Genomic DNA, 12,975 nt, shown 5'->3' with positions numbered 1-12,975 from the left:
TAGGGTTGGGGCTAAAGTTAGGGTTAGGGTTTGGATTACATTTACGGTTGGGAATAGAGGTTGGGATTAGGGTTAGGGGTGTGTCTGGGCTAGAGGTGTGGTTAGGGTTACTGTTGGAATTAGGGTTAGGAGTGTGTTCGGATTAGGGTTTCATTTAAAAAAACTGACAGTCACATCCAAACATAGACTGTGAACAGGTGCTGAACCTAGAGCCGCCAACTCGTATATATTCAAGTAAATAAGGCAGCACACTGCAGCGCTAAAACATGCAAACATGAAACACGAAAATTGAACTGCATTACTGCACTAGAAATATGAAAAATGAGAGCGTTTAACGCATAAAAATGGCCAATTTTATGTGTACCTGGTAGCCACTTTACGGCATCTCTCTTATACCAGGTCCTACACTTGCCTTTCCTCGCTGAGAATAAACGTCTCCATCTGAATGGGTACCTGCGAAACCTCCTCTTAGACTAAAATTCTCTCTCTGTGCAGGGGTATTGGACCTGCTGTAATTAAAACACCTGTGGCTAGGAGGCGGAGTGCTCGATCAGAAGGCTAAAGAATACATTTAAAAAAACTGACCGTCACATCCAAACACAGACTAAGTGTGAACAGGTGCTGAACCTAGAGTCGCCAACTCGTATATATTCAAGTAAATAATGCAGCACACTGCAGCGCTAAAACATGCAAACATGAAACACGAAAATTGAACTGCATTACTGCACTAGAAATATGAAAAATGAGAGCGTTTAGCGCATAAAAATGGCCAATTTTATCTGTACCTGGTAGCCACTTTACGGCATCTCCCTTATACCAGGTCCTACACTTGCCTTTCCTCGCTGAGAATAAACGTCTCCATCTGAATGGGTACCTGTAAAACCTCCTCTTAGACTAAAATTCTCTCTCTGTGGAGGGGTATTGGACCTGCTGTAATTAAAACACCTGTGGCTAGGAGGCGGAGTGCTCGATCAGAAGGCTAAAGAATGCATTTCAAAAAACTGACTGTCACATCCAAACATAGAATAAGTGTGAACAGGTGCTGAACCTAGAGTCGCCAACTCGTATATATTCAAGTAATTAACGCCGTGCAACGCGTCCGTTAGCGCGCCCATTAACAGCAATGGGGATGCGCATCACTAGCGCGTGCCATTTTCGGCAGGCGCTAGCGATGTGCCGGTGTTTTGTGGCGCGCCGCAGATGCTGCTTGCAGATCTACGAGAGCGGGGATGTTTAACGTGACCCCTTTACAACACATTGCGTTAGCGCAATCCGCTAGCGCTAGGCGCTAAACGGATTGCACTAACGCAATCTGAACCTAGCCTTAGGGGGTTCAAAGTTCTCACAACACATCTAGATAAGTTCGTTGGGGGTCTAGTTTCCAATATGGGGTCACTTGTGGGGGATTTCTACTGTTTAGGTACATTAGGGGCTCTGCAAGCGCAATGTGACGCCTGCAGACCAATCCATTTAAGTCTGCATTCCAAATGATGCTCCTTCCCTTCCAAGCTCTGCCATGCGCTCAAACAGTGGTCCCCCCCCACATATCGGGTATCAGCGTACTCAGGACAAATTGGACAACAACTTTTAGGGTCCAATTTCAACTGTTACCCTTGGAAAGATACAAAACTGGGGGCTAAAAAATAATTTTGGTGGAAATTTTTTATTTTTTTATTTTTACGGCTCTGTATTATAAACTTCTGTGAAGCCCTAGGTGGGTCAAAGTGCTCACCACACAACTAGATAAGTTCCTTAGGGGGTCTACTTTCCAAAATGGTGTCACTTGTGGGGTGTTTCAAAGTTTAGGCACATCAGTGGCTCTCCAAACGCAACATGGCGTCCCATCTCAATTCCTGTCAATTTTGCATTGAAAAGTCAAACGGCGCTCCTTCCCTTCCGAGCTCTCCCATGCACCCAAACAGTGGTTTACCCCCACATATGGGGTATCAGCGTACTCAGGACAAATTGTACAGCAACTTTTGGCGTCCAATTTCTTCTCTTACCCTTGAGAAAATAAAAAAATAGGGGCGAAAAGATAATTTTTGTGAAAAAATATGATTTTTTATTTTTACGGCTCTGCATTATAAACTTCTGTGAATCACTTAATGGGTCGAAGTGCTCACCACACATCTAGATAAGTTTCTTAGGGGGTCTACTTTCCAAAATAGTGTCACTTGTGGGGGTTTCAATGTTTAGGCACATCAGGGGCTCTCCAAACGCAACATGGCGTCCCATCTCAATTCCAGTTAATTTTGCATTGAAAAGTCAAATGGCGCTCCTTCGCTTCCGAGCTCTGTCATGCGCCCAAACAGTGGTTTACCCCCACATATTGGGTATCGGCGTACTCAGGACAAATTGTACAACAACTTTTGGGGTCTATTTTCTCCTGATACCCTTGGTAAAATAAAACAAATTGGAGCTGAATTAAATTTTTTGTGAAAAAAAGTTAAATGTTCATTTTTATTTAAACACCTGAAGGGTTAATAAATGTTTTGAATGTGGTTTTGAGCACCTTGAGGGGTGCAGTTTTTAGAATGGTGTCACACTTGGGTATTTTCTATCATATAGACCCCCTAAAAATGACTTCAAATGAGATGTGGTCCCTAAAAAAAAAATGGTGTTGTAAAAATGAGAAATTGCTGGTCAACTTTTAACCCTTATAGCTCCCTAACAAAAAAAATTTTGGTTCCAAAATTGTGCTGAAGTAGACATGTGGGAAATGTTACTTATTAAGTATTTTGTGTGTCATATCTCTGTGATTTAATTGCATAAAAATTCAAAGTTGGAAAATTGTGACATTTTCAAAATTTTCGCCAAATTTCCGTTTTTTTCGCAAATAAACGCAGGTAATATCAAAGAAATTTTACCACTATCATGAAGTACAATATGTCACGAGAAAACAATGTCAGAATCACTGGGATCCGTTGAAGCGTTCCAGAGTTATAACCTCATAAAAGGACAGTGGTCAGAATTGTAAAAATTGGCCCGGTCATTAACGTGCAAACCACCCTTGGGGGTAAAGGGGTTAATATATATATATATATATATATATATATATATATATATATATATAGACAGTATATATGTTTTAATGAATATTTGAGCCCATGGATCCATTGTATGTCCGTTTTGCAAGCCTGTGAGAAAATCTTGCAGTACAGATGCCATACGGATTACATACAGAGGATGCCATGTGCAAAATACGCTGACACACCCTGCCTACGGATGACATACGGATCACTATTTTGGGGACATTTGTGCGCATTACGGCTGTAAAAAAAACGGACCGTATTTTCATACGCTGAGTGTGAAGCCGGCCTAAATCACATGTAATCAGCACATGACTGTATCAATCAAGTTTTATCAGAGGCATATACTAGGAAGTATGGAGAACAAAGCAACTTGGTTTATAACATTACACCAAGAGATAAAAAAAGGCAGCATTAAAAACGCTTTAAAAATACGCAAAAAATAAGTAAATAAACCTCCAAAGTGTGTATATATATATATATATATATATATATATATATATATATAACCTCAGACTCTAAAGTAAGATGTATCTGTTATCTGTAATGCTTTGAGGTAAAAAAAAAAAAAAAACAACAGTAAAAACTTCATTTAAAGAATGCAGCAAATTGAAGTGTACAGAGGGATATGGAGGAGAACTAGGGAGTGCTGCAGCTGCTCGTGGCATTGTCTCTTCTAGAGCTTGTAGCACAGCTATGGAAGCTTTCCACCTGGTACACACTCACATGTGGATTGTGACACTGACTGTTTGCAAAGCTGCTATGAACAAGGGGTGTGGACTGAGAGATTGCTCACACACCCTCCTGGAGTAGGAAGTGACTGCACTCTGGGAATATCAGCTTGCCAACAAAGCCAGTGGCACTGTGCACCAGCTGTGATCATCCACACCCTGCCAGGGTCTGGTGCCAGCCCTACACAAACTGATGCCAACTTTCTATGAACTGTTAATCAATCTGCCCCTTCATCCCTCTCTAAGGGAAAGTGGCTAATGATGGAATCAATGGCTTCCCTACCTGCAAACCTTACATTGGCAGACCCTCCTGAAAATAGCACAGACATATCCGGTGCATGGAGTGATTCACACAAGGTAAGTGACACCCAGGGGTGCGTACTTTGCGGCCGTCATAGTATATTTATATAATAAAATCTAATTTTGCTATATGTATTTCTCTTTGTTATTATATAGATTATTAGACACTATGTTTATAAATTTTGAGAGAACTTTATTAACTTTTTTCTGTAGCGGTATAACTTAGTATTTTATAGTAGGCAGCTTAAATCACTAGCAATGAAAAAATGAAATATGATCAGGGTAATAGGAAGGCCTCGTAAATGTGAACTATAATGGGGCAATGAGACACTGCTATATCTACCAGAAATATTCTTAATTTTAGATCGGTCCCTCAGGAAATATCAGGTAAGGTCATTTTGCATTTTTGTACCCCTGATGTGGACGAATTTGTAGCCTCTTAGCATCTGGACAGCTACAGGTCACTTTGGCCTTTATGAGATGCTCTGTTCATAGCACACAAGATGTCATTGTTAAAGTGGTGCTTGCTCCTGTCGTTCCATTCATTATTATTTTAAATCCTGTTTCCTATACATTGTGCTCGGGGTCAGCACTGATAGGGTTAAGGAGAAGACAAAAGGCATTTGTGGATGGCCTTTTTTTTTATTACCAGGGCTTGGGACTAATTTCATTTCCATGTTATCTGGAGGCGCACAGAAGCCCATTGTATTACAGATAGGGGCCTGCCCTTCACATTGGTCTGAGCTTTTGAAGCCATTTTGTGTTTAATCACATTTTTTATGAAAGAGAGAACTCAGATTTACCAAAGTCTGTGAAGAAGATAACAAGTCAGAAGTTTCTACCTAAAATCAGCCATGCACGTTAGATGGCTGTCAGTTGAACGATGCTTCGGCCATCTCTCCCATGCACTTATTCCGCCAAGCGCTCCTGTGTTCCCTATAAAAAAGGCACCTTCATGTCTCGCTACAGCTTATCTCGGGGGGCAAAAACTATTGGCAATCCAAGCCTAATGGAAATATTCCCTGAAGATTAGTTGTCTGTTGATCAAACCCACGTGATCTCGGGCCGCGTGTGCACGCAGGCGTAGTAAACAAGACATCAAGTGAAGTCAGTTGTCAGGCAGCGCAAACTGCGCATGCCCAAGGCAGAATATGACCGCGCAGGCGCTTGGACAACTGAATAACGCCGAGGAGGCGGTGCCCTTCTCGCAGAGTGACGGCTGTGAGGAGTTTGGATGAGGGAGGAAAGACCCGCCTCCCTGGCGATTTCACTAGTATGAGGGACCAAATTCAAAAGTGATTATTTCTGCAGTGCAACGAACAATAACTAAAAGAGCCACCTTGTCAGAATGCAGCATTAGTACTGCCTAAGATGGCTCTTTTAGTTACAAACGCCTGCGGGGGGGGGGGGGGGGGGATTGACACTTTCCCTTTAACATTGAATTCTATAGAAAAACGATCCGTTAACTCTCCGTCAGGGGCAATATGTTTCATAACGAGTTTAGGGGTATTGCGCATGTCCGGCACAGGCTAGAAAATTGGCTATATTTTCCTTTTTTAAAAATTTCAATGCTCTAAAAAGGGATCAGTTACCTTAAGGCCGGCTTCACACTTGCGAGTTTTATGGACGTAAGAGCGCAGAAACTACGTCCGTAAAACTCGCAAAAAATACGGCACAATTATTCTCTATGCCCCTGCTCCTATCTGCCGTATTTTACTGATCAGTATTATACGGCTTTCTACGGCCGTACAAAATCGCAGCATGCTGCGTTTGTCACCGTACTGCGCAAGAAATACGCCAATGAAAGTCTATGGAAGTGTGAAAAATACGGATTACACACGGACAAGCAGTGTGACTTGCAAGAAATACGCAGCGCTGTTAGAGAGAAAAGCCGGTAATTCAGTGCGGTGTACAGTAAAATCACACTGACAGCTTACAGTCCAATAGGTAGAATAAATGTGTACACATAGAATAGGTATATATATATATATATATATAGTCAGTGAGACACATATATGTGTATATATATTAATATTTATTCCAGCGCTATACAGCTTGAAAGCCGGTAATTCAATTACCGGCTTTTTCTTTCTCCTTCCTAAAACCCGACATGATTTGAGACATGGTTTACATACAGTATACCATGTCTTCTCTCCATTTTTTTGCAGATTCCACACTACTAATGTCAGTAGTGTGTATCTGCAAAATTTGGCCGTTCTAGCTCTTAAAATAAAGGGTTAAATGGCGGAAAAAATTGGCGTGGGCTCCCGCGCAATTTTCTCCACCAGAGTAGTAAAGCCAGTGACTGAGGGCAGATATTAATAGCCTGGAGAGGGTCCACGGTTATTGGCCCCCCCCCCTGGCTAAAAATATCTGCCCCCAGCCACCCCAGAAAAGGCACATCTGGAAGATGCGCCTATTCTGGCACTTGGCCACTCTCTTCCCATTCCCGTGTAGCGGTGGGATATGGGGTAATGAAGGGTTAATGCCACCTTGCTATTGTAAGGTGACATTAAGCCAAATTAATAATGGAGAGGTGTCAATTATGACACCTATCCATTATTAATCCAATTGTAGTAAAGGGTTGAATAAAACACAAACACATTATTTAAAATTATTTTAATGAAATAAAAACAATGGTTGTTGGAGTATTTTATTCTACGCCCAATCCAGTCACTGAAGACCCTCGTTCTGTAAGTAAAAAAACATAATAAACCAACAATATCCTTACCCTCCGCAGATCTGTAACGTCCAACGATGTAAATCCTTCTGAAGGGGTTAAAACATTTTGCAGCAAGGAGTTCCGCTAATGCAGGCTGCTCCTTGCTGCAAAACCCCGGGGAATGAGGCTAAATATAGATCAATGATCTACAGGTCCTTCTCAAAAAATTAGCATATAGTGTTAAATTTCATTATTTACCATAATGTAATGATTACAATTAAACTTTCATATATTATAGATTCATTATCCACCAACTGAAATTTGTCAGGTCTTTTATTGTTTTAATACTGATGATTTTGGCATACAACTCCTGATAACCCAAAAAACCTGTCTCAATAAATTAGCATATTTCACCCATCCAATCAAATAAAAGTGTTTTTTAATATCAAACAAAAAAACCAACAAATAATAATGTTCAGTTATGCACTCAATACTTGGTCGGGAATCCTTTGGCAGAAATGACTGCTTCAATGCGGCGTGGCATGGAGGCAATCAGCCTGTGACACTGCTGAGATGTTATGGAGGCCCAGGATGCTTCAATAGCGGCCTTAAGCTCATCTAGAGTGTTGGGTCTTGCGTCTCAACTTTCTCTTCACAATATCCCACAGATTCTCTATGGGGTTCAGGTCAGGAGAGTTGGCAGGCCAATTGAGCACAGTAATACCATGGTCAGTAAACCATTTACCAGTGGTTTTGGCACTGTGAGCAGGTGCCAGGTCGTGCTGAAAAATGAAATCTTCATCTCCATAAAGCATTTCAGCCGATGGAAGCATGAAGTGCTCCAAAATCTCCTGATAGCTAGCTGCATTGACCCTGCCCTTGATGAAACACAGTGGACCAACACCAGCAGCTGACATGGCACCCCACACCATCACAGACTGTGGGTACTTGACACTGGACTTCAGGCATTTTGGCATTTCCTTCTCTCCAGTCTTCCTCCAGACTCTGGCACCTTGATTTCCGAATGACATGCAAAATTTGCTTTCATCAGAAAAAAGTACTTGGTACCACTTAGCAACAGTCCAGTGCTGCTTCTCTGTAGCCCAGGTCAGGCGCCTCTGCCGCTGTTTATGGTTCAAAAGTGGCTTTACCTGGGGAATGCGGCACCTGTAGCCCATTTCCTGCACACGCCTGTGCACGGTGGCTCTGGATGTTTCCACACCAGACTCAGTCCACTGCTTCCTCAGGTTCCCCAAGGTCTGGAATCGGTCCTTCTCCACAATCTTCCTCAGGGTCCGGTCTCCTCTTCTCGTTGTACAGCGTTTTCTGCCACATTGTTTCCTTCCAACAGACTTACCATTGAGGTGCCTTGATACAGCACTCTGGGAACAGCCTATTTGTTGAGAAATTTCTTTCTGGGTCTTACCCTCTTGCTTGAGGGTGTCAATGATGGCCTTCTTGACATCTGTCAGGTCGCTAGTCTTACCCATGATGGGGGTTTTGAGTAATGAACCAGGCAGGGAGTTTATAAAAGCCTCAGGTATCTTTTGCATGTGTTTAGAGTTAATTAGTTGATTCAGAAGATTAGGGTAATAGGTCGTTTAGAGAACCTTTTCTTGATATGCTAATTTATTGAGACAGGTTTTTTGGGTTATCAGGAGTTGTATGCCAAAATCATCAGTATTAAAACAATAAAAGACCTGACAAATTTCAGTTGGTGGATAATGAATCTATAATATATGAAAGTTTAATTGTAATCATTACATTATGGTAAATAATGAAATTTAACACTATATGCTAATTTTTTGAGAAGGACCTGTAGATCATTGATCTATATTTAGCCTCATTCCCCGGGGTTTTGCAGCAAGGAGCAGCCTGCATTAGCGGAACTCCTTGCTGCAAAATGTTTTAACCCCTTCAGAAGGATTTACATCGTTGGACGTTACAGATCTGCGGAGGGTAAGGATATTGTTGGTTTATTATGTTTTTTTACTTACAGAACGAGGGTCTTCAGTGACTGGATTGGGCGTAGAATAAAATACTCCAACAACCATTGTTTTTATTTCATTAAAATAATTTTAAATAATGTGTTTGTGTTTTATTCAACCCTTTACTACAATTGGATTAATAAGGGATAGGTGTCATAATTGACACCTCTCCATTATTAATTTGGCTTAATGTCACCTTACAATAGCAAGGTGGCATTAACCCTTCATTACCCCATATCCCACCGCTACACGGGAATGGGAAGAGAGTGGCCAAGTGCCAGAATAGGCGCATCTTCCAGATGTGCCTTTTCTGGGGTGGCTGGGGGCAGGTGTTTTTAGCCAGGGGGGGGGCCAATAACCGTGGACCCTCTCCAAGCTATTAATATCTGCCCTCAGTCACTGGCTTTACTACTCTGGCGGAGAAAATTGTGCGGGAGCCCACGCCAATTTATTCCGCCATTTAACCCTTTAATTTACTAGCTAGAACGGCCAAATTTTGCAGATTCACACTACTGACATTAGTAGTGTGGAATCTGCAAAAAAAAAGGAGAGAAGACATGGTTTACTGTATGTAAACCATGTCTCAAATCATGTCGGGTTTTAGGAAGGAGAAAGAAAAAGCCGGTAATTGAATTACCGGCTTTCAAGTTGTATAGCGCTGGAAAAAATATTAATATATATACATATATGTGTCTCACTGACATATATATATTTTATTTATTTATTTATTTATTTATTTCTTTTTGGGACACATGGATCACTTCTATAGCAGTATGTTGGTTTTGCAAGCCTGCGAGAAAACCACGCAGTACGGATGCCATACGGATTACATACGGAGGATGCCATGCGCAAAAAACGCTGACACACCCTGCCTACGGAGGAGCTACGGACCACTATTTTCGGGACTTTTCAGCGTATTACGGCCGTAATATACGGACCGTATTTTCATACGCTGAGTGTGAAGCTGGCCTAATAGGAATGTAATAAATGAGAATACACATAATCAGGTGTAAAAAAAAAAAATGTTTAATAACCATAAAAGTATGGTGTTTCCCAGACAAACCACTGAAAATAGAGAAATGAAACTAAGTGAGCTGCGCCTGTCAGATCAGTTGCCCCTAACGGAGGGTTAAATAGCCATTTGTTTTTGTTCCATTTTATAAGGCTCTCTTTTTGCTTATTGGTTCAATTTTAAATGGATGATTACTTGACAGTTCACTTTTCCAGTAGTCATCTGTTAGAAACTGATCCAGTATGCAAAAAAACTGTTTCAAATAGAAGAGAACGGATGGCTGATTAACGGATCTCTTTTCCATAGACTTCAATGTTTTTTGTTAAAAAAATGGCTAAAATTGAAATTAGGTTAACTTTTTTTGTCCGGCTAAAAACAAAACAAAACAATGCCTCACTTTTTTGTCAACAGACAAAAACTCAGGAGCCCTTAAGGCTACGTTCACATTAGCGTTTCCTGACGCAGCGTTGGGAAACGCTGCGGCGACGCATGCGTCATGCGCCCCTATATTTAACATGGGGGACGCATGGACATGCGTTGTGCTGCATTGTGCGACGCATGAATTTTTTTTGCCGCAAGCGTCGGGCACAGAAAACGCAACAAGTTGCATTTTTCTTGCGTCCAAATTTTGGCAAAAAAGGACGCATGCGTCGCAAAACGCAGCGTTTTTGCGTGCGTTTTGGTGCGTTTTTATTTGCATTGTGCGTTGCGTCGCCGGCGCACAACGCAAATGTGAACGTAGCCTTACTGAACACTTCCCAGGTCCCTGCTGCACACCTCAGCTTCCCTTGCAGATTGCAGCCGATCCCTGCCTTCTCTCTCCTACGGCGGGAACTCTCTGACTTTTCACGCGCTAGACTCTCTCTCTTCCCCTTGCTTACCACGCCTCCTCTCTCCAGTTCATGGGTCCTGTCCGGTTCCCATTTTCTTGCCCCTGCAACACTGGACGCAGCCTCAGTAGTTCCGGACCTGGTGTCTCAGACATACCCACAGCCTGGTCTCCTTCCTTACACCGGCATCATACAATAGTACAAAATGTAATAACTGCATTTGTTGCCTTCTTATAGATCATATTTATTCGTTTAAATCAGGAACACATGGGCTACTTGCACAGTGAACAAGTCTGTATGATCATGTTCACACACCACCAAGAAACCTGAAGACACAAAAGAGAATAGTAAAACCAAAAACACTCAGTTTGAAAAAATGTTGCAGTAATCCGCAAGTGCTAGTAAAAGATGTAAAAAACAGGGTATTTGGTTGATACGTTTTTTGCAAAAAATGTATACTAAGCTGCTCTACCAATCTTCACGGTATACCCTTATCAGAGCAGTGCTGCTCTGATAAGGGTATACCGTGAAGATTGGTAGAGCAGCTTAGTATACATTTTTTGCAAAAAACGTATCAACCAAATACCCTGTTTTTTACATCTTTTACTAGCACTTGCGGATTACTGCAACATTTTTTCAAACTGAGTGTTTTTGGTTTTACTATTCTCTTTTGTGTCTTCAGGTTTCTTGGTGGTGTGTGAACATGATCATACAGACTTGTTCACTGTGCAAGTAGCCCATGTGTTCCTGTTTCCATAATTGTTCTCTTGTGTCTACAAGACTGGGGAGTTCCACCACTCCTCTTGGGCTATCTGCACAAAAGCTGTTCTACCCTGTATGCACACATGGATTTTTCCTCTCTGAACCCTGTTCACACAGGTTATATACAGATGATCAGGTTTTTAAATACATCAGATAGGGATTGCATACATAAAACTGCTCTGATAAGGGTATACCGTGAAGATTGGTAGAGCAGCTTAGTATACATTTTTTGCAAAAAACGTATCAACCAAATACCCTGTTTTTTACATCTTTTACTAGCACTTGCGGATTACTGCAACATTTTTTCAAACTGAGTGTTTTTGGTTTTACTATTCTTTTTTGTTTATTCGTTTAAATGTAGTTTTCCTACCATAGTAAGTGACGACATAGCACAATAATGGGCCACCACTTACCAATTGTTATTGCGGCGCCCCCAAGGGCTGTGGGTTACTCGGATCCAGGCCCTTCTTCTGTACTCGGTGGGGATGTCACGGTGACTGACCCGGTCCGTGGCGCTTGAGGAACATCCGTTGATAAATTGTGGGGGAAAGGTCTTTAAAGGGATAATGTTTGTGACGCCACCTGTGGTATTCGGTCAGGGTGACCGACGCTGCTTAGGGGTCCGCTGGGGTGATGTTATGGCAGCTAGATGGTATATCTTCCCACAGGTGAAGTATGTCCCCAGGGCTTCCCAGAGTGTAGATGGTGGATGATGTAAGGCGCAGTGAATAACGAGGACACAAGGTTGCAGTCTCTTTAACTTTACTGAAGGCTTCAGCATCCACAGTCCAGAGTAGGGACCACAGGGTACGCAGAGTCCGGCCGGTCTGAAGGCAAATTCAGAGTCCCCTTATCCAGGTGGAATTCAATAGCCTTCCTCTAGCGCCTGGGCATTGTAGTACCTCCCTGCTGAGCAACTCTGTAAGGTCCTCACAACTATTGTAGATGTTAAGTGTCTTCCTCTCTGTCCCCCTGACGGATAGGACAAACTCGTATGACTGGTGGCCTGAGGCTTCTTATAGGTACCCTAGAGACGCCCTGGTCCCCCCAAGTTGCCACCCTGCCTCCTGGGTATATGGTCGGGCAGCCAACGTGGAATCAACTGTCCTGCCAGTGTCTGAAGTAACGGCATAGAGATCCTTACTCCCTCGGTGTTCTGGCTACAGGTACTGCGCTTCAGAAGGAGGCAGCCTGCTTCTAGCTGGTCTCCCGCTGATGTTTCTCTCCTGTTGCTATTACTTCGTTTCTCATTCACTGCAACACAATTCCTTTCAATGTCTTTCTTGGGATGCTGTCGCATGGGATTCAGGCGCAGCTCCGTGTACCCTCGCCTTCCGCAGGCCGCAGTCTAGAGCTGGCTGGAACCCACTCCAACCAGCCTTTTCCAAACTCGGTCGGGATACTCCCTCCAGTCAGCTTCTGTCTAACTTTCTAACCAACCCACCAGTTTTACCTAAGTGTGAGGAGTGCCCTAATAGATAGAAGCATGGCTCCCCCTGGTGGACTGGAGTGTGAAGTTTGATTTGTGGTTGTGATACCTGGACAGAAGATCTCCTTCATTGCCTTCAGATGTAACATCACTCCCCCTGGTGGAAGAATAACATTACTGCAACGACCAGGACTCTGGGGCGCTGCATTATGACCTTACTGGTTTTCTTACC

The 12,975-nt window shown here is 42.6% G+C and overlaps 1 protein-coding gene across 2 annotated transcripts in view; it reads left to right on the top strand.

Moving 5' to 3' along the window:
* The first annotated feature begins 3,842 nt into the window (after window positions 1–3,842).
* NIPAL2 (NIPA like domain containing 2) overlaps window positions 3,843–12,975 on the top strand; it is a 195,916-nt gene continuing 186,783 nt past the window's right edge. Inside the window, exon 1 of one of the 2 annotated variants that reach the window (XM_069731637.1) lies at window positions 3,843–4,117. In XM_069731637.1, the coding sequence (XP_069587738.1) occupies window positions 4,019–4,117 (99 nt within the window). In that variant the 5' untranslated portion in view covers window positions 3,843–4,018. The remainder of the gene's footprint in view (window positions 4,118–12,975) is intronic. The other variant, XM_069731639.1, reaches the window with a different exon arrangement.

This window comes from Ranitomeya imitator, chromosome 6, assembly GCF_032444005.1.
Source record: "Ranitomeya imitator isolate aRanImi1 chromosome 6, aRanImi1.pri, whole genome shotgun sequence".
Taxonomy (NCBI): Eukaryota; Metazoa; Chordata; class Amphibia; order Anura; family Dendrobatidae; genus Ranitomeya; species Ranitomeya imitator.
This window is presented reverse-complemented; position numbering and strand designations above follow the sequence as displayed.